At 36.1% G+C, this 23,122-nt stretch overlaps 1 protein-coding gene across 5 annotated transcripts in view; it reads right to left on the bottom strand.

The window, feature by feature from the left end:
* The window catches only part of RPTOR (regulatory associated protein of MTOR complex 1), a 508,936-nt gene that overhangs the window by 418,515 nt on the left and 67,299 nt on the right, over positions 1-23,122 (bottom strand). For all 5 annotated transcript variants that reach the window (XM_078155853.1, XM_078155851.1, XM_078155852.1 and 2 more), the window contains exon 2: positions 17,256-17,358. In XM_078155853.1, the coding sequence (XP_078011979.1) occupies positions 17,256-17,358 (103 nt within the window). The remainder of the gene's footprint in view (positions 1-17,255; positions 17,359-23,122) is intronic.

Below are 23,122 nucleotides of genomic sequence, written 5' to 3'. Positions count from 1 at the left end.
TCAGTGGAATATATCTTTCCCTTTCACTTTCTTTCTTTCCCCAGCTATTTGTTTCTCCCCCACTTAACAGTATTTTATTTTTTCCAAGTACATGTAAAGATAGTTTTCACCATTCACTTTTACAAGATCTTGAGTTACAAATTTTTTCTCCCTCCTTCCCCTCCCCCCTTTTCATCAGACAGCATACAATCTGATATATGCTATATGCGTACAATCATATTAAACATATTTCCACATTAGTCATGTTGTGAAAGAAGCATCAGAACAAAATGAAAAATCATAAGAAAGAAAAAAAAGAGAGAGAGAAAATAGTATGCTTCAATCTGCATTCAGATTCTAAAGTTCTTTCAAAGGATATGAAGGGCATTTTCCATCATGAGTCCCTTGGAATTATCTTAGATCACTGTGTTGCTGAGAAGAGCTAAGTCTATCAAAGTTGGTCACTGTACAATGTTGCTGTTACTGTGTACAATGTTCTCCTGGTTCTGTTCACTTTACTCAGTATCAGTTCATGTAAGCCTTTCCAGGTTTTTCTGAAATCAGTCTGCTCATATTTCCTATGAATTCCTGTGGAATTCATATACCACAACTTGTTCAGCCATTCCCCAATTGATGGGCATCCCCTTGATTTCCCATTCTTTGCCACTACAAAAAGAGCTGCTATAAATATTTTTGTACATATGGGTTCTTTTCCCTTTTTAATGATCTCTTTGGGATACAGATCTATTAACGGTATTGCTGGATCAAAGGGTATACACAGTTTTATAGCTCTTTGGGCATAGCTCCAAATCGTTCTCCAGAATGGGTGGATCACTTCACAACTCCACCAACAACGCATTAGGGTTCCAATTTTCCCACATCTTCTCTAACATTTATGATTTTCCTGTTTTGTAATGTTAGTCAAACTGACAGGTGTGATGTGTTACCTCAGAATTGTTTTAATTTGCATTTCCATGAATCTAATCACCAGTGCCTTAGAGTACTATTTCATATGATTAGAAATAGCTTTAATTTCTTCATCTGAAAACTGCCTGTTCATATCTTTTGACCATTTATCAACTGGGGAATGACTTGTATGATTATAAATTTGACTCAGTTCTCTATATATTTTAGAAATGAGGCCTTTATCAGAGACACTGGCTATAAAAATTGTTTCCCAGCTTTCTGCTTCCCTTCTAATCTTTGTTGCATTGGCTTTGTTTGTGTAAAAAAAATTAATTTAATGTAATCAAAATTATCCATTTTCTATTTCATGATGTTCTCTATCTCTTGTTTGGTCATAAATTCTTCCCTTCTCCACAAATCTGAAAGGTAAACTATTCCTTGCTCTCCTAATTTACTTATAGTACCACCCTTTATTTCTAAATCATGTACCCATTTTGACCTTACCTTTGTATACCGTGTAAGACATTGGTCTATGCCTAGTTTCAGACATACTATTTTTCAGTTTTCCCACAAGGTTTTTGTCTTTGGGTTTATCAAATGATTACTACAGTCATTGACTACTCTTATTCCACTGATCCAAACTCTATTTCTTAACCGGTACCAGATAGTTTTGATGATTGCCGCTTTATAAAACAGTTTTAGATCTGGTATGGCTTGGCCACCTTCCCTTGTATTTCTTTTCATTAATTCCCTTCATATTCTTGACCTTTTGTTCTTCCAGATGAATTTTGTTATTATTTTTTCTAGCTCAATAAAACAATTTTTTGGTAGTTTGATTGGTATGGCATTGAATAAGTAAATTAATTTAGATAGAATTGTCATTTTAATTATATTGGCTCAGCCTACTCATGAGCAACTGATATTTTTCCAATTATTTAGATCTAACTTGCGTGTAAAGTGTTTTGTTATTGTTATTGTGTTCATATAGTTTCTGGGTCTATTTTAGCAGGTAAACTCCCAAATATTTTATATTATCTAGAGTTGTTTTAAACGGAATTTCTCTATCTTTTCCTGATGGGCTTTGTTAGTAACATACAGAAATGGCAATGATTTATTTGGGTTTATTTTATATCTTGCAACTTTGCTAAAGTCCTTAATTATTTCAAGTAGTATTTTAGTTGATTCTCTAGGATTCTCTAAGTAATACCATCATATCATCTGCAAAGAGTGATAGCTTTGTTTCTTCATCACCTTCTCTAATTCCTTCAATTTCTTTTTCTTCTCTTACTGCTAGAGCTAACATTTCCAGTACAATATTGAATAACAGTGGTGATAATGAACATCCTTGTTTCATCTCTGATCTTTATAAGAATGCTTCTAATTTGTCCCCATTACATATAATGCCTGCTGATGGCTTTAGATAGACACTACTTATCACTTTAAGGAAATCTCATTTATTCCTATGTTCTGGAATGTTTTTAATAGGAATGGGTGCTGTATTTTGTCAAAAGCTTTTTCTGTATCTGAGATAATCACATGACTTCTGTTAATTTGTTATTGATATGGTCAATTATACTGATAATTTCCTAACATTGAATCAGCCCTGCATTCCTGGTATAAATAGTGTATTATCCTCCTGATAAGGTATTGCAGTTTCTTTGCTAATATTTTATTTAAAATTTTTGCATTAATATTCATTAGGAAGACTGGTCTATAGTTTTCTTCTCTGTTTTGGCTCTTCCTGGTTTAGCTATCAGCACCAAAAAGAATTTGATAGGACTCTTTCTTTGCATATTTTTCCAAATACTTTATATAGTATTAGAATTAATTGTTCTTTAAATGTTTGGTAGAACTCACTTGTAAATCCATCTGGCCCTGCAGATTTTTTTCTTAGGGAGTTCATTGATGGCTTGTTCTTTTTCTGAAATGGGGTTATTTAAGTATTCTATTTCCTCTTCTGTTAACCTGGAAAACTTATATTTTCATAAATATTCACACATTTTGCAAGATTTTCAAATTTAATGGCATACAGTTGGGCAAAATAGTTCCTAATTATTGTTTTAATTTCCTCTTCATTGGTGGTGAGTTCACTCTTTTCACTTCTGATACTGGTAATTTGATTTTCTTCTTTTTTTTCTTAATCAAATTAAGCAAAGGTTTATCTATTTTATTGTTTGTTTGTTTTTTCATAAAACCAGCTCTTAGTTTTATTTATTAGTTCTATGGTTTTCTTAATTTCTCCTTTAAATTTCAGAATTTCTAATTTGGTATTTAATTGATGATTTTTAATTTGTTTTTTTTTCCAACTTTTTTAGTTGCATGCCCAATTCATCAACCTCCTCTTTCTCTATTTTATTTATGTGAGCATTTAGAGATATGCAATTTTCCCTAAAAACTGCTTTGGCTGCATCCCAAAGTGTTGGTAAGTTGTCTCATCATTGTCATTCTCTTTGAAGAAGTTATTGATTGTTTTTATATTTGTTGTTTGACCCACTCATTCTTTAGGATTAGATTATTTAGTTTCCAATTAATTTTTAGTCTATCTTTCCACGGCCCTTTATTCCATGTAATTTTTACTGCCTCATAATCTGAAAAGGATGTTTTAATATTTCTGACTTTCTGCACTGAACTGTGAGGTTTTTATGCCCTAATACATGGTCAATTTTTGTGTAGGCGCCATGTATCACTGAAAAAAAGGTATATTCCTTTCTATCCCCATTCAATTTCCTTCAGAGGTCTACCATATCTAACTTTTCTAAAATTCTATTCACCCTCTTAACTTCTTTCTTGTTTATTCTGTGATTAGATTTATCTAGTTATGACAGGGGAAGATTTAGGTCCCCCACCAGTACAGTTTTGCTGTCTATTTCTTCCTGTAACTCACTTAACTTCTCCTCTAAGAATCTGGATGCTATGCCACTTGGGGTATATATTTTTAGTACTGATATTACTTCACTGTCTATGGTACCCTTTAGTAAGATGTAGTTTCCTTGTTTATCTCTTTCAGTAAGATCTATTTTTGCTTTTGCTTTGTCTGAAATCAGGATTGCCACCCCTGCTTTTTTTACTTCAGCTTAAGCATATCTTCTCCTCTGTGTGTATCTCTCTGCTTCAAATATGTTCCTTGTAAACAACGTATTGTAGAATTATGGTTTTTAATCCAGTCTGCTATCTGCTTCTGTTTTATGGTAGAGTTCATCCCATTCACATTTACAGTTATGATTACTATGTCTTTCTCTCCATCCTATCCCCCCCCATTTATACTTTTCTCTCTTTTCACCCTTTCCTTCTCACCAGTGTTTTGCTTCTAATCACTGCCTCCCTCAATCTTCCCTCCCTTCTATCACCTTCCCTCCCTTTTCCTTCCCCTTTCCCCTCCTACTTCCCTATAGAATAAGATAGATTTCAATAACCAACTGAATGTGTATGTACTCTTTGAGTCAAATCTGATGAGAGTAAGGTTCAAACAATGCTCATCCTACCTGCTTTTTTCCCCTCTGCTGTAACAGTTCTTTGTGCCTCTTCTTGTGATGCAATTTGCCCTATTCTGCCTCCCCCTTTCCTCTTCTCCCAGTACAATCTTTTTTGCATCCCTTAATTATTTTTAACATTACAACAAAGTCAACTTATACCTACACCTTCTGTCTACGTATACCCCTTTTAAGTGCTGTAATAAAGATACAGTTCTCAAGAGTTATAAATATCATCTTCCCATGTAGGGATGTAAACAGTTTAATCTTATTGAATAACAAGTCATTTTTTTAAAAAATTTCTATCCTTTTTAACCTTTTTTTTTTTGCTTCTCTTGAGTCTTGTATTTGAAGATCGAATTTTCTATTTAGCTCCTGTTTTTTCATCAAGGAATGATTGAAAGTCCCCTATTTTATTGAATGTTTAACTTTTCCCCTGAAAGATTATGCTCAATTTTGCTGGATTCTTAGTTGTAATCCAAGCTCCTCTGCCTTCCAGAATATCATATTCCAAGCTCTCTGATCCCTTAATGTAGAAACTGCTAAATCCTGCATAATCCTGACTGTGGTTTCAAAATATTTAAATTGCTTCTTTCTGTCAGCTTTCAATATTTTTTCTTTGACCTGATAATTCTGTAATTTGGCTACAATATTCCTTAGAGTTTTCATTTTGGAATCTCTTTCAGGAGGTGATTGGTGGGTTTTTTCAGTGACTATTTTACCCTCTGGTTCTAGGATATCAGGGTAGTTTTCCTTGATAATTTCTTGAAAGATGCTGTCCAGGTTGTTTTGTTTTTTTAAATAGTGGTTTTCAAGTAGTCCAATAGTTCTTTATTTATATCTCCTGGATCTATTTTCCAGGTCAGTTGAAGTATTTTACATTTTCTTTTATTTTTTCATTCTTTTGATTTTGTTTGATTCTTGATGTCTTATAGAGTCATTAGCTCCCACTTGCCCAATTCTACTTTTTAAGGACTTGTTTTCTTCAGTGGATTGTTTTTCCATTATGTCAACTGTATTTTTTAAGGAATTGTTTTCTTCAGTCAATTTTTGTCCTTCCTTTTCCAAGCTGTTGACTCTTTTTTTTTTAATTCTCCTGCCTACCTCTCATTTCTTTTTCGAATTTTTCTTCTACCTCTCTTATTTGACTTTTAAAATCCTTCTTGAGCTCTTCCAAGAAGGCTTTTTGGGCTTGAGAGCAATTCATATTCTCCTTTGAGGTTTCAGATGTAGGTATACTGACAATGTTGTCCTCTTCTGAGTTTGTGTTCCCTGTCACCATAGTAACTCTCTATGGTCAATGTTTATTTTCACTTTTTGTTCATCTTTTTTGTCTATTTCCTGGTTTCAAAGTTGAGCTCTTCAGCTGGAACTCAGCAGGTACTATTCCAAGCTTCTTGTGCTGGAGGCTAGGGGCCTGGTCCCTGGCTTTGTGCACTCAGGCCTAATGTGCTGGCAGCTGGAGGCTGCAGGGGTCTGGCAGGTGTTGAACTGGGGTCCTAGTAGTGCTGTCCGGCATGTGCTGAGGCCAGATTGGGTTTGTCTACATTTCCCTGGGGCTTCACTGAAGCATATGGAGTCTGCATTTTCCCAGCTATTTCTTTGGAATGTTTGCTCCTCAAAGAAGATACTCCATCTCTGGGCTCAGGGCATTTTCTCTGGCTGTCCCCATACCTAGAATGCTTTCCCTCCTCATCTCTGCCTATTTTCTTCAATTCCCAACTAAAATATCACCTTCTTCAGGAAGCTTTTCCCAATCCCTCTTAATTCTAGTCCCCCTTCCCTTTGTTAATTATTTCCTCTGTATCTTTTATATAGCTTGTTTGTATATATTTGTTTGCTTGATGTCTCCCCTATTAGAAAGTATGTTCCCAGAGAGCAAATACTGCCTGTTTTTCCCCAACACTTAGGACAGTGCCTGGCAAACTGAAAATACTTAATAAATGTTTGCCAACTGTGTCATGTAAAAATGATATATGAATATAACTGATCAAAATAATACCTTCTATCTTCCCTCTTCACCCTGACTCTGAAGAAACCACAAGTGAATCTTTCAAATTGCTATATAATAGACAATATTTCATTTGCAAAATAAAGTTTTTTTAATTAAAAATTAAATACATAATAAAAGAGAAAGAAATATTTTATAAACATACATATTAAAACATACAAAATAAAGAAAGAAAAAAACATGTCATGCGTACAGCAATACATGAGAGGATTCAAAATATATGGTAATAAATTTCCATTTCAAAAAAGCCTATATATTAAATACCACGCATTGTGTTGAGAGCTGTCCATCTTTTCTTTGCTTCCTTGTAGGTTTTCTTTTGTTCTCTGTTATATACTTTTTACTTTGTTCTTTTTTCCCCTTTCTTCCTCCACCCCAGACTATAATTAAGCATGGTTATATTTATATATAGATGTAGATACATACATATACATAAACATATGTACACATACATACATATATAAACATGTTTTCCCTTACAGATTCTACTCCTAATCTTTGTTTTTATTTGTGTGTAGCTCTTTTTTCCTATCCCTCCTAACTCCTCTACTTAACTTCTACTTACTACCTTGCCCTCCTATTACTTAACCTACCTCCCTTATCCTCTCATTCCCATAAATCTAAATACCCTTCTGTGTTCCCCTTTAACCTATTCCCTCACACTCCCCTCTAACAATCCCTCCTTTATCCTCTCTCCCCTCCTTATCCCCTTAGTGTTTTATTTCTTTCTAAATTTAGAAGATTTTTATATTCTTCCAGATGTGTATGTATTTTTCCCCTCTTAAACCCATTGTTGATGAAAGTAGGTTTCCAGAACTAACAGCCCTCCTTCCCCATCTGATTCTTCTGTATTGGTTCTTCTTCTTGCACCTCATTTGGATAAGAAAATTACTCTTTTTAGCTGCTCCTGAATGGTTTTACTTTTTGAAGTTATATCATGCTCAGGTCTACCCCAATCTTTCTAATGAACTACTCAATTACTAATAACAATCTTAGACATATGTTTTACATTTTTCATATATAACAGGTAAAGCACCTATCCTTATTGAATCCCTGGTAATTGGTCTTTGGCATATACCTTATGTTTCTCTTGGCTGTTATTTGTCAAATCTTCTATTAAGTTCAAGTTTTTTTTTAAACAAAGTCCTGAAAGCCTGACAATTTACTAAATGTCCATTTTTTTTCATTCAGAATTATGCTCAACTTTGCTGGGTTTGATATTTTTGTCCAGAAGCCCAGTTCTTTTGCTCTTCAATATATAGTGTTCCAAGACCTGTAGTTTTTTAGTACTGCCACTGCTAGGTCTTGTATGATTCTAATTGTGGCACTGCTATATGTAAACTATTTTTTTCTTATTGTTTGTAATAGTTTATCCTTGAGCTAGGGGGTTTAGGAACTTGGCTATAATATTCCTGTAGGTCTTCCTCATAGGATCTTGTTCAGTGGACTTTTTCTGTTTCTACTTTCCCCTCTTATTCTAATGCTTCAGACAATTTTCTTTAATTATTTCTTGTATTACTGTATCAAGATTCTTTTTTTTATTATAGCTTTCAGGTAGTCCAATTATTCTTATGTTTTCTCTTCTTGATTACTTGTTTTTCTTAAGAGCTGTTTCACATTCTCTTCTATTTTTTCATTCTTTATATTTTGTTTTATTATTTTTTGATCTCTTATAATTTCATTGGCTTCCCCCTTGCCCAATTCTGATTTTCCAAGAAGTCATTTTCTTCCTTAAGATTCTGGATCTCCTTTTCTAATTGGTTGACTTTCTTTTCATAATCTTGTTTTTCTTGAATTGTTCTTATTTTTTAAAAAGTTTTTCCTCAATCTCTCTCATTTGATTTTTAAAGTCTTTTTGAAGTTCTTCTATGAATTCTTTTTGGGCAAATGACCATTTGACATTACTCTTTGGAGGCAGAAGAGAGTTTCTTTGCTTACTATCTTCTTCTGAAGATGAAGCCTTGTCTTCTCTATTCCCATAGTAATTTTCTATAGTTGGATTCTTTCTCCTTTGCCCATGCATTTTTTAAAACCTTAATTTTTGTAATCACCTCTATTTCTGAGGTATGGGGGATGGTGCCTCAGATCCTCCTTCAGTTCTCTTCTCTGACCTTGAACACAAACCAAGACCTCCCGCCTCCTGTAAGTGCCCACAGTCAGCAGAGTCCCTGCCCCACTGCTTCTGCACTCACTGGGTATATGCTGGTTCCTTCTTGATCACATGTCTCCACAGCATAGCTGGGTTTGGCATTCATTGTCAGTAGAGGTCCTCAATCTTCTCTGGCTCAGATGTCCAACTCCCTTTACTGTCCCAGCAGTATAAGTTCCTGTAGTTAGGGCCAAGGTAACCTCCCAACCCAGCTAACCCCAGGGCTTGCCCCTTGTTGTTTAAGTGGCCCCTAGCCTAGAGGTGTGTAATCTTCACAGGGGCCAAACCTCATCCTGGGAGTTTTCTTTAGATCTTCTCCAGTTGTCCCAGGAGCACTCCAGTTCTGTCCCTTCTCTTATTGATTTTTACCACTCTATGTTTACCCTGAGGTAAACATAGGTTTTATGTCTTTTGTAGAGGAAAATCTTGAGAGGTTGGAATTTTCTGACCTACTCCACCATCTTCTCAGAATCCTTTTGTAAAACAAAATTTGAAGAAAATGTCATCCAACTGGTCAGCCATTTGTGGTAGATATTCAACTTTAATGTAACAACTGCCTCTGGCACACCTAATAACCTTGGTTTTAAAAGGCAACAGGCCAACAGGTATGAATCACATACATAAACAGAAGATACAACAGAATACCTAAACTTATTCAATAAAGTAACAAATTGATGAAGTAAACCAACCTGAGAATCAACTTAGAATCCTAGCTATCAGTTTTCCATAAAGTAAGGTTTGTTGATTAGCCCAAAAAATTTTGATTTCTGGTCAAAAAGATAGGGATATAATGAATACTAACGCTCATTTTTTTTTAAATCAAAAAAGAACTAGAACAGTTAGAACTAAATTACCTTTCACAGAATGGCAAGGGGAAGAAACTTTAGATGAATTTTATTATTGTTTTCTCTATCTCTATAAAATAATTTTTGGTGGTTTGATTGGTATGGCGCTGAATAAATAAATCAATTTAGGTAGAATTGTCATTTTTATTATAGTCGCTCAGCCTACCCATGAGCAACTGATATTTTTCCAATTACTTAGATCTGACTTAATTTGTGTGAAAAGTGTTTTGTAACTGCATTCATATAGTTCTTGGTTTTGTTTTGGCAAGTGAACTCCCAAATATTTTATATTGTCTACAGTAATTTTAAATGGAATTTTTCTTCCTATCTCTTGCTGTTGGGCTTTGTTAGTAATATATAGAAATGCTGATTATTTGTTTGGGTTTATTTTATACGCTGCAACTTTGCTAAATTTGTTTATTATTTCAAGTAATTTTTTACTTGATTCTCTAAGTATGCCATCATATCATCTGCAAAGAATGATAGCTTTGTTTCTTCTTTGCCTATTCTGATTCCTTCCATTTCTTTTTCTTCTCTGATTGCTTACAGCTAACATTTCTAGCACAATATTGAATAACAGTAGCGATAATGGACATCCTTGTTTCACCTCCAAACTTACTGGAAATGCTTCCAGATTATCACTAATACATATAATGCTTGCTGATGGTTTTTGATAGATGCTGTCATTTTAAGGAAGACTCCATTTATTCCTATGCTCTCTAATATTTTTAATAGCAATGGCTATTGTATTTTGTCAAATGCTCTTTCTGTGTCTATTGAGATAATCATGATTTCTGTTAGTTTTGTTGTTGATATGGTCAATTATCCTGATAGTTTTCCTAATATTGAACCAGCCCTGCATTCCTGGTATAAATCCTACCTGGTCATAGTGTATTATCCTTGAGATAAGTTGTTGTAATCTCTTTGCTAATATTTTATTTAAAATTTTTGCATCTATATTTATTAGGGAGATTGGTCTATAATTTTCTTTTTCTCTTTTGGCTCTTCCTGGTTTAGGTATCAGCACCATATTTGTATCATAAAAAGAATTTGGTAGGACTCCTTCTTCATGTATTTTCCTAAACAGTTTATATAATATTGGAATTAGTTGTTCTTTAAATGTTTGATAGAATTTACTTATAAATCCATCTGGCCCTTAGGGAGTTCACTGGTGGCTTGTTCAATTTCCTTTTCTGAAATGGGGTTAAGTATTTTATTTCCTCTTCTGTTAATTTAGGCAATTTATATTTTTGTAAATATTCATCCATTTCACTAAGATTGTCAAATTTATTGGCATACAGTTGGGCAAAATAGATCCTAATTGTTGTTTTGATTTCCTCTTCATTGGTGATAAATTCACCCTTTTCATTTTTGATGCTGGTAATCTGGTTTTCTTCTTTCTTTTTTTTAATCAAATTAACCAAAGGTTTATCTACTTTATTGGTATTTTCATAGAACCAGCTCTTAGTTTCATTAGTTCAAAAGTTTTCTTAATTACAATTTTATTAATCTCTCCTTTGGTTTTCAGAATTTCTAATTTAGTATTTAATTGGGGATTTTTAATTTGTTCTTTTTCTAGCTTTTTTAGTTGTACCCCCAATTTATTGAACTCTTCTTTCTCTATTTGATTCATGTAAGCATTTAGAGATATAAAGCTTCCCCTAAGAACTGTTTTCAGGGGCAGCTAGGTGGCACTCCAGCCTTGGAGTCAGGAGGACCTGGGTTCAAATCCAGCCTCTGACACTTGATATTTACTAGCCCTGTGACCCTGGGCAAGTCACTTAATCCCAATTGCCTCACTAAAAAAACCCCAAAAACTGCTTTTACTGCATCTCATAAGTTTCAGTATGTTGTCTAATTATTGTTATTCTCTTGGATGAAGTTATTGATCATTTCTATGATTTTGTTGTTGTTGTTGTTCTGGGTTTTGGGGGGGGCTAGGCAATGGGGTTAAGTGACTTGCCCAGGGTCACACATCTAGTAAGTGTCAAGTGTCAGTGGCCAGATTTGAACTCAGGTTCCCCTGACTCCAGGGCCTATGCTCTATCTACTGCATCACCTAGCTGCCCCTTGATTTCTTGTTTGATCCACTCATTCTTTAGGATTAAATTGTTTAGTTTCCAGTTAATTTTTAGTCTATCTTTCCATGGCCCTTTATTACATGTAATTTTTACTGCATCATGATCGGAAAGGGATGATTTAATATTTCTGCCTTTCTGCACTGGAATGTGAGGCTTTTATGCCCTAGTACATCTTTAATTTTTGTGTAGTTGCCATGTACTGCCAAGAAAAAGGTACATTCTTTTTTGTCCCCATTCAGTTCTCTCCAGAGGTCAATCATATTTAACTTTCTAAAATTCTATTCACCTCTTTAACTTCTTCTTTGTTTATTTTGTGATTAGATTTATGTAGTTCTGAGAGGGGGAGGTTGAGCTCCCCCACTAGTATAGTTTTACTATCTATTTCTTCCTTTATCTCCCTTAACTTCTCCTTTAAGAATTTGGATGATATACCAATTGGTGAAAATATGTTTAGTAATGATATTATTTCATTGTCTATGGTACCTTTTAGCACAATGTAGTTTCCTTCCACATCTCTTTTAATTGGATTTTTTTTTTGCTTTTGCTTTGTCTGAGATTAGGATTGCTTCTTTCACTTCAGCTGAAGCACTACATATTCTGCTCCAGCCTTTTACCTTTACTCTAATGTGTTTCTTGTAAACAAATATTGTAGGATTATGGTTCTTAATCCACTCTGCTATCCACTTCTGTTTTATGGGAGAGTTCATTCCATTCACATTCACAGTCATGATTACTATCTGTGTCTTTCTCTCCATCCTATTTCCCCCTCTATTTATGTTTTTCTCTCTCCTTTTTCCCTTTCCCTCCTCAGTAGAGTTTTGATTTTGACCACCACCTCCCTCAGTCTGCCCTCCCTTCCCTTAGCCCCCTCCCTTTTCTTCCCCTTTATCCTTTCTACTTCTTACCTCACTTCTATTCGCCCCCTCCTTTTTCTTTTCCCTTTCCCCTCCTACTTCCTATAGGGTAAGTTAGATTTCTATACCTAACTTATTACATTATTCCCTCTTTGAAGCAAATCTGATGACAATAAGGTTCAAACAATGCTCACCTCCCTTCCTTCTTTCCCTCTATTCTTTTAGGTTTTTGTGCCTTTTCATGTGATGTAATTTACCCTTGCCTGCCTCCTCTTTTCCTCTTCTCCCAATACAATCCCTTTTCATCATGCAATTAGATTTTTTACCATCACACCAAAGTCAACTTATACCCATGTCCTCTGTCTAAGTATACCCCTTTTAAATGTCATAATAACATTAGAGTTCTCAAGAATTATAAGTGTCATCTTTCCTTGTAGTGATGTAAACAGTTTGCCCTTATTAATGACATGTTCTTTTTTCTTTCTTTCCCATTTACCTTTTTGTGCCTCTCTTGAGTCTTATATTTGAAGGTCAAATTTTCTGTTGAGCTCTGGTTTTTCATCAGGAAGGTTTGGAAGTCCCCCATTTTGTTGAATCTCCTCTCCTGAAAGATTATGCTCAGTTTCGCTGGGCAACTAATCCTTGGCTGTAATCCAAACTCTTCTGCCTTATAGAATATTATATTCCATGCCCTCTGATCTTTTAATGTAGAAGCTTCAAGGTCCTGAATAATCCTGACTGTGGTTCCATGATATTTTAATTGTTTCTTCCCAGCTGCTTGCAGTACTTTCTCTTTGATCTGGTAATTTTAGAATTTGGCTACAATATTCCTTAGCATTTTCAATTTGAGATCTCTTTCAGGAGGTAATAGGTGGATTCCTTTGATGGTTAATTTACCTTCCGGTTCTAGGACGTCAGGGCAGTTTTCTTTTGTGATTTCCTGAAGGATGTTGTCCAGGCTCTTTTTTTCATAGTTTTCAGGTAGACCAATAATTTTTAAATTGTCTTTCCTAGATCTATTTTCCAGGTCAGTTGTTTTATCAATTTCTTTTATTTTTACAATTTCTTCTATTTTTTCATTCTTTCATTTCTGTGTGACTGATTATTGCTCTCTCATAGAATCATTAGCTTCCACTTGCCCCATTCTAATTTTTAAGGAGCTGTTTTCTTCGATTAGATTTTGTACTTCCTTTTCCATTTGGCCCATTTTACTTTTTTAAGGAGTTCTCTTCAGGGAGTTCTTGTCCCTTCTTTTCCATTTGGCCAATTCTATTTTTTTGAGGACTCATTTTCTATAGTTTATTTTTGTCCTTTCTTTTCCAAGCTATTGATTCTCTTTTGCATACTCTCATTTCTTTTCCCAATTTTTCTTCTTCCTCTCTTATTTGACTTTTAAGATTCTTCTTGAGCTTTTCCAAGAAGGCTTTTTGGGCTTGAGACGAGTTCATATTCCCCTTTGAGGTTTTGGATGTGAATATATTGACAATGTTGTCGTTTTCTGAATTTGTGCCTTGATCTTCCCTTTCCCCATAATCAGAATCTATGGTCATTGTCAGTTTCTGCTTTTTGTGCATGTTGTTTTCCTATTTCCTGATTTAGAAAAAAGAAAAAGTTGAGCTATCTTGCTGGAGCGAAGGGGACATTTACCCAAGCTTCTTTTCCTGCTCACCTAGGCCTTGCACTTCAATGTTTGGCCCCTGCTCACTTGGTGTCTACCAGTTCCCCTGTATTGAGGCTCTCAGGGGGTCCTGGTGTTGGCACTTGCCTGCTCCATCAACATGAGTCTCAGGATCTCCTCCGGTATGCTGAAATGGGGCTTGCCACTGGCATGCTGGGGAGTCTCTCATCCTGTACTGCTTCCCATCCCCCAGAGTAAAAGGGGCCTTTCCCATAAATCCTCCAACCTTCCTGTGCTATAAGACTGCAGCACCCTGTCTTTTTGCTGGCTCAGGGTTTTTCCTGGGTCAATATTTTCTGGACTTTCAGAGGTCAATAAGGGAGAGTAAGAGCAGCTTATTTCTTACTCTGCCATCTTGGCTCCTGGAAGCAGAACTTGCCGGGAGAAACTTGAAACAAAAGAGAGAGGTTATTATCTTTGTAACTATTTACATAGTCAAACAAAACAAACCAGCCATTACCAGTGTGTCTCATTCAATATCTTGATTCCACCACTGCTCTGTCAGGAGGGAGAAGACATTCTTCATCAGCAATTCTTGAGAATTGTGGTTGGTCACTACATTGATCAGTTCTTAAGTCTTTCAAAGTTATCTTTTTTTACAATGTTGTTGCATAATTTTCTTCTCTAGTTTGCGCTCACTTCACTCTGGATCAGTCATCACAAATCTTTTCATGTTGTTTTGAAACTGTACCTTTCAAATCCTCTGAATCAGAGACTCAATTATTAAATAAGCTGGTCAATGATAAAAAAGAAAGGCTCCACATACACTAAAATATTTTTACAACACTTTCAATAACAGTAAAGGACCAACAGGTAGCCCACAAACAGTAGAATGTCTGGATAAATTATGTTACAATAATTTAATTGAACACTACTGTGTTGTAAGAAGAAACAATGAATATATCCATGATAAAATATGCTTCCCACCTGTTAAGAGGCAGATGATGGAGTAGAGGTTAGTACATTGAGACATCTTTCATAGGCAATGTTGAAGATTTGTTTTGTAAGACTATGCATGATGATTACAAGGGAGGTTTATTTTGTGTGTGTGCACAGTTTAATTTTTTGGGGAGGAGGAAGGAAAATAGAAGGGGAGCAGCAATGTGATGATATTAATGAAAGAAAAAAAAAGAAAAGGACAAAAGTATCAATGGAAGTAGTAAAATTTTAAAATGCACAGGAGAGAAAAGAAAGAGGTTTCAAAGGAAATACCAACAAGTAGGATAGCTTTGGAACAAATTTGTTGAGTTTATTCTATACTTTAAAAGAAAAAAGTTGGGGCAGGTGGGCTGGGGCAGGGGTAGGGGGGAAGAGCAGGGTGCTGAGTAAAGAGCTACTATATCATACACAATTGGGGCAGCTAGATGGCACAGCGGATAGAGCTCCGGCCTTGGAGTCAGGAAAACTGAGTTCAAATCCAGCCTCAGACACTTGACTAGCTGTGTGACCCTGCGCAAGTCACTTAACCCAAATTTCCTCACCAAAAAAATAAATAAATAGATAGATAAATAGATAAACAAAAAAACAAATAAATAAATAAATATGTCATACACAACCCTCTTTTTCTGTTCTTTGTATATGGAAATTCTTGTGTATGTTGATGTTTGTGAAATTCAGAATATTAGTCAGCCAGTCAATAAGCATTTATTAAGTGCCTGCTATGTGCCAGGAACTGTGCTAAATATTGACATTGGATACAAATATCAAAGAGAAAGAAGAAAAAAAGACAAATATAATGAATATACAGAAGCATGGAAAAACTCATAACTAATGCAAGATGAAGTAAGCAAAACCAGGAAAACATACGTAACAATATAAATGGAAAGAATAACAACAACAAAGTAACTGTAATCGAATGTCGTGAAACTGTAATGACCAGGCTTGGATCCAAAGAAGAAATATGAAGATGCACCTCTCTCCCATCTTTGAAGAAATGGGGACCAACAAAGAATATGGAACACTGCATATGATATGTTCACTGATGTGCTGCTTTATTTAGGTGAACTTTTTTTCTCCTTTGTCTTCTTTGTTATATGTGATGGAACTTTGGGGGAAGGGGGATAGGGAATATACTGGGAAATGGTGTTATAAAAATAAAACAATAAATTTACATATGTGTGTGTGTGTGTGTGTGTGTGTATCTCACATATATATATGACTCTGCAAAATATGAAAACTGTAACATCTTCCCTAATGTGGCTGGCATAAATGCAAATTGGAACAACAGATTATTGTTCCAGCTCAGTCCTTACTCTATTGACCTAAATGAGGCTTTTATTAGGCATAGGTAAAAGACGCTATCAATTATATCTCTTGACTGGTGCTAGACCCCAAATTGATGACCAACATCGATTTACTGAGGGCCAATCATATGCACCAATTAGCACACATAGCAGTGTTGTAGGCTACGATTTGAGGATACAAAGACAAAAATGAAATAATCTCTGCAGACAAGGGACTTTCTAATGACAAGAATGTTTCAAATGTCTCTTTTATATGAGGTTCATCTTTTTTCAGTGATGATTACGTAGGATATGTTATGTTTAGCGGAAGCCTGAGAACCCTGTTCGTTTGTTTTAATATAGGATGCAATTCCCTTTCTTTATTTCTTGCAAAGGAGGAACAATTCTAGGTTTTTCCAATTGTCTTTCCTTCATATTAAAAGTCTTCCTCCTGGCAACTTGCAAAATCTGCCATTTACTAGTGAAACAGTGACATTTAGTCTTGGAATTTGAGGTCTGAGAAGTTTTTTTAGCAGCAATTCTATCAATCAGTACTTTGCTCTCTATATTCTAAAAACATACAAGAGACACACAGATGAAAGAAAGCATGGGTTGCTTCATTTTTGTCCCTATTTCCCTAATGCCTAGCACTGTGCACAGAAAACAGCACCAAAAAAACTTTGAAATGTTTGTTCATATATACATGTATATGTGTAGGCACACAAACATACGTAATTAATACATACCAATACATTTATATATCAATAAACATTAACAATTACTTAACATATATGTGTGAATGATATACATAGACACACATATATATATATTAACATTTCCAAAAGAAAGTCTTTTTTTTACTATAAATGATTAAAAGAAGGTAAAGCAACTATATATAATAAAAGCATAATAATTTTTTAGACTTGTATAAAACATAAACAAGACATTCTCATGTTCATCTTAAGGGCAGGGGCCAAGGAACTTACAATCAAGGTGTGTTTATCCTCGAAGTCCTCCAGACTGCCTCTCCATGACAGGTCATAAGAAAATTCACACTTACCAATCCAGCACTCTAAACGGGCACAGGGAGTTGTCTTCACCACATCCGGAGGATCCACACCTACATTTAGGCACAAAACTAAGGCAACGCTAACCGTCTTCATCTGGGAACACAACAGAGAAATCAAAAAGAAAAATGTTTTCGTGTGGCCATTGATATCATCTGTTTTTTTATAATTAGAGGACATTGCTCTACCTTTACATTTTAGCAAAACTCTCCTAGTCATCTCAAAAAATCTTTATCAAGTGCCTACTACAGGCACCATGCTAGGTAGCAGGGTTACAAAGGGGATAAATGACATTGTGCTTCCTATCGGAGAACCCATAGTCTAGTACATGGAATACAACTTGAACTCAGGTAAGTACAACACAATGTAGAGTGTGATACAGGCAAAGAAAAGGACAAGACAAAGCACTCTGGCAACCTGAAATAAAATATTTCTAACAAGAAAGGATCAGAGCTTCGTAAGATTGTTGTTGAATTTTTTAATTAAAATAATTCCATGAGAAAACGCAGGAAATCCCTAATATATAAACTATAGACCAATTTTGTTCCAAAAGTTCACTTATAAGACTATTTTTTTCCTGAGATGACAAGTAGGACCCCAGGTTGGTCCATAAAAGCTTATTTAAACCATAACATAAAAATACTATACAAATATATTCAAAAATAGTAGAAAACAATATTGTTAGAAACACATCATATAGTATAATCTTTTAGTCCTGAAATTGCTGGAAATTATGGGAATGTATCAGTGAAAATTAACTAAAAATTCATTATATTTGAGGCTCACTCTCTCTTGCCCAATCATTATTTAACTGATACATCTCCTGTTATTCCTATGCTACCTCAAGTAGACCCTCCTAACAACTGGGATTGCCCAATACAACTGGAACATGGCGGGTGGAAAAGAATCAGAGGGGACTGGGGCTAGTCATTTCTAGTCCAAACTAGACAGAACCTATTTGTTTGCATTTTTTTGCATTTCAACTAGGATTAAGGTCAGTAACAAGAGAAGTCTCTTCACCAATTTTTTTTGAGAGCATGCCACCTGCTGCTTTCCAGACATGATCTCTAAAGCTCTTTTCTTTTCATTAGTAGAACTGATAGTACCTAGAGTGCACACAGCACCCTATAATAACCCACATTGGCCCTTGGTTTTCCAGAGGGAGTTCTTCTGATTGAGGTCTGAGAAAAGAGAGATATTACTTGCTCCTCTTTTTAGTACTGAAACATACATGAAGGCCTACCTAACGTATAAGAGTATCTCTGACTCTTGCGTTCCACATTTTCCAAGTTCTATGGAATTCCCATTAGCACCACAGCCACAACCACTCCCACCAAAATCATAATCACAATCATAATAACTAACATTTACATAAAGCTTACAGGTTAGCCAAGAACTTCATATATATTACCATATTTAATCCTCACAATAACCCTGAGATGTACATGCTATTATCATCCCCATTTTTTAGATAAGGAACTTGAAGTTTAGAGAGGTCAAGTAACTTGCATAGGCCATACAGTTAAAAAGTGTCTGAGGCAGATTTAAACTCTGGTCTTCCTGACTACAGATCCAGCATTATATCCAGATGCCTCAAATCATTCCAGCGTTCTGGTGTTTTGTGATCCAATGCTATTGTAACCTATCAAAGTACTTTATCTTTTGATGGGAGAGGTTACCAACCAAGTGGGTATGGGTAGAGGTGAAGATTGTGTTCAGAAGGAAGAAAGATTTCAGTTTTTCTTGATTTCCTTTAACTAAACACAAATACTTCTTGGTGGAGGTATTCTGAGGTACTAGGCACCCACACAAGTAAGCAGCTTACAGAGAACATAATTGTTCACTGGAAATTCAAAGACAATCTTTACATTTGTTACTTTCTTTCAAGTTGTGGGTCTCAAAATTAAACACTTCTCATGTCAAGAGAAAAATTAATTTGATGCTCTTGCTTCACAGGATTGAAGATAAGTAGTATGAGTATACTCAATAAACCCTGTACCGATTACCCAGAGAGGCAAGAGACAGAAAGATAAAGCAAGAGAAAAAGAGACTCAAAAGGAGGTGTTAAAATAATGTTGACATTTCCCCAAAGTGTAGTCAGTAGCAAACAGCTTGCCTACCTTCAACTCTTTGCAGGCTTCATATAACTAAACTGGGTACTATTTAAAGGATACTCTGAAGCTCAACAATAAACAAGCTCACAGAATTAAGTGTGAGAGTAAGGGGATCAATCAGTTTAGAATTCAGTATGTTGGCATGATAACTCCTTCAAATGGAGGTTCCAAAAAGGATCTCACTAATCGGAATAGGAGGCCAAAGGAGCAGAGGCGTTGCCATTCTGGGAGGGCTGCTGAGGCAGAGGTGGAAAAGTAGCTGAAGGGGAGAGGCTGAGTTGGGTTTGAAGTGTTGTCATTTTTATTATACTGGCATGGCCTAGCCAGAAGAACTAAATAACTATCCAGTTATTTAAGAGAAACCTGGGGAAGTTTATATATAAATTGATGCATAATGAAGTGAGCAGAACCATAAGAACAATTTATACATTAACATTTTAAACACAAGCAATATTGAAAGACTTAAGAACTTCAGGGGGCGGGGCCAAGATGGCAGAGTGAAAGCAGTGACTTGTTTGAGCTCTCCCCCAAAGCCCTCCAAATACTCATAAAAAATGGCTCTAAACAAATTCTGAAGCAGCAGAACCCACAAAAAGACAGAGTGAAACAAATTTTCAGCCGAAGACAACCTGGATGATTGATCAGAAAGGTGTATCGTGCCGGGCTGGGAGCGCAGCGCAGCGCCGTATGGGCGCGCAAGCCGCCGCGAACCTGGAGCAGGCCTCCAAGGACTGAATCCTGGGCAGCTGTGGAGGTTTTCAGACTCCTCAATCCACCAATACCAAAGACAACTTAGAAGGTCAGTGGGAAAAGTCTGTTTCTGGGTGCTGAGAAGGGAAGGTGGGGTTTCAGCTCCATTCCCCAGAGAGTGGGCTGGGGGGGGGCAGCTGCTTCCCAAGCTTCTGGCCCACAGACTGAGGGGGAATCCAGTGGCTGATCAGAGAGGGATTGCAGGGATCTCTTTGCAGTGCTGAGACAGGAATCTCTTGCTTTGCCCGTGTTTGGATCTGGGTCACAGTTTCTGTGGGGGGCGGTGCTGGGGTGAGGAGGAGCGCTGGCTTGGTGGAGCTTGTAGTGGCTGTGGAGAGGAACCCCTCCTCACAGTTACAGGACAGAAAGGAGTACTTGTAGTCACAGGCCAGGAAAGGAGTAAACACCTCGCCCCTTATCATACCACCTTGGAAGAACTGAAAATTTACAGGTCCCTACAAGTATCTCTGAAAACAGCTATACAAACCCTTGAAGCTTGGGACAGTACATTCTCCACATTGGAAGCAGACTCTTACCTTAACAAAGAGTTTAAAACTCAAGTAATTGGCTGGGATCATGAGCAAGCAGCGCAAAAAGAGTCAGACTATATTATCTTACTTTGGTGAAAAAGAAGATCAAAATATACAACCAGAAGAAGACAACAAAGTCAAAGCTCCTACATCCAAAGCCTCCAAGAAAAATATGAATCAGTCCCAGGCCTTGGAAGAGCTCAAAAGGGATTTTGAGAAGCAAGTAAGGGAAGTAGAGGAAAAACTGGGAAGAGAAATGAGAGTGATGCAAGAAAATCATGAAAAACAAGTCAACAGCTTGCTAAAGGAGACCCAAAAAAATACTGAAGAAAATAACACCTTAAAAAATAGCCTAACCCAAATGGCAAAAGAGGTCCAAAAAGCCAATGAGGAGAAAATGCCCTAAAAAGAAAAATTGGCCAAATGGAAAAGGAAGTCCAAAAGATTACTGAAGAAAATACTTCCTTAAAAATTAGAATAGAGCAATTGGAAGATAGTGACTTTATGAGAAATCAAGACACTGTAAAACAAATCCAAAAGAATGAAAAATTAGAAAACAATGTGAAATATCTCATTGGAAAAACAACTGACCTGGAAAATAGATCCAGGAGAGAGAATTTAAAAATTATTGGACTATCTGAAAGCCATGATCAAAAAAAGAGCCTAGACATCATCTTTCAAAAATTATCAAGGAAAACTGCCCTGATATATAGAACCAGAGGGCAAAATAGAAATTGAAAGAATCCACAGATCTCCTCCTGAAAGAGATCCCCAAAGGAAAACTCCTAGGAATATTATAGCCAAATTCCAGAGTTCCCAGGTCAAGAGAAAATATTACAAGCTGCCAGAAGAAACAATTCAAGTACTGTGGAAACACAATCAGGATAACACAAGATTTAGCAGCTTCTACATTAAAGGACCGCAGGGCATGGAATATAATATTCCAGGGCAAAGGAGATAGGATTACAACCAAGAATCACCTACCCAGCAAAACTGAGTATAATCCTTCAGGGGAAAAAATGGTCATTCAGTGAAATAGAGGACTTTCAAGCATTCCTGATGAAAAGACCAGAGCTGAATAGAAAATTTGACTTTCAAATACAGGACTCCAGTGGAACATGAAGAGGTAAACAGGAAAGAGAAATCATAAGAGACTTATTAAGATTGAACTGTTTACATTCCTGCATGGAAAGATGATATTTATAACTCATGAGACCTTTGTCAGTATTAGGGTAGTTGAAGGAAAAAATTATATGTATATATAGATAGATAGATAGATAGATAGATAGATAGATAGATAGATAGATAGATAGATAGAGGGCACAGGGTGAGTTGAAGATTAAGGGGTCATATCTGGAGAATAAAATTAAGGGATGAGAGAGGATGATACTCGGAGAAGAAGAAAGGGAGAGATAGAATGGGGTAAATTATCTCACAAAAAAAAAAAACAGAAAAGAAAAAACTCTTACAGCAGAGGGGAAGCAGGGGAAGGTGAGAGGGAATGAGTGAATCTTATTCTCATAGGATTTGGCTTAAGGAGGGAATAACATACACATTCAATTGGGTATGGAAATCTGTCTTACCCTACAGGAAAATAGGGGAGAAGGGGAAGAGAGCAGGGGGATGATAGAGAGGAGGGCAGATTGGGAAAGGGGTAATCAGAAGAAATACTTCTGAGGAGGGACAGGGTCAAAAGAAAGAATAGAATAAGTGGGAGGGCAGGATAGGATTAAGGGAAACAGAGTTAGTTTTTCACAACATGTCTACTATGGAAGTGTTTTGCATAACTGCACATGTATAACCTATATTGATTTGTTTGCCTTTTCAATGAGGGTAGATGGGGAGGGAGGAAGACAGAAAATTTGAAAACTAAAGTTTTAAAAACATATGTTTAAAAAAATGTTTTCACATGCTACTGGGAAATAAGAAATACAGTAGATGGGTTATAGAAGTCTATCCTGCCCTACAGGAAAATAAAAGGGGAAGGGGATAAGAGAAGGGGGGAGAGATAGAAGAGAGGGCAGAGTAGGGGAAGGGATATTCAGAACGCATGCCATCTTGGGGTGGAGGGAGGGGTGAGATGGTGAAAATTTGGAACTCAAAAACTTGTAGAAGTGAATGTTGAAAACTAAAAATAAATAAATTTATATTTAAGAAAAAAATTTTTTTAAAAAAGACTTAAGAACTTCAATCAATAAAATGACCAGCCTAACTCCAAAGGAATAACGATGAAATGCACTGTCCACCCTCTGACAAAGGGGGAGAAAGATTAAGAATAATGAAGGAGACCTATTTTTGCAGTTTTTTTTTCTTTTTAGGCAATTGGGTTTAAGTGACTTGCCCATGGTCACACAGCTAGTTAAGTGTTAAGTGTTTGGTCTGAGGCCAGACTTCAGGGCCAATGCTCAATCCATTGTGCCACCTAGCTGCCCTGGAGACCTATTTCTGCTTCTCTATGAATATTTT

This window comes from Phascolarctos cinereus, unplaced genomic scaffold (assembly GCF_003287225.1).
Source record: "Phascolarctos cinereus isolate Bilbo 61053 unplaced genomic scaffold, phaCin_HiC Scaffold_5;HRSCAF=322, whole genome shotgun sequence".
Classification (NCBI taxonomy): Eukaryota; Metazoa; Chordata; class Mammalia; order Diprotodontia; family Phascolarctidae; genus Phascolarctos; species Phascolarctos cinereus.
This window is presented reverse-complemented; position numbering and strand designations above follow the sequence as displayed.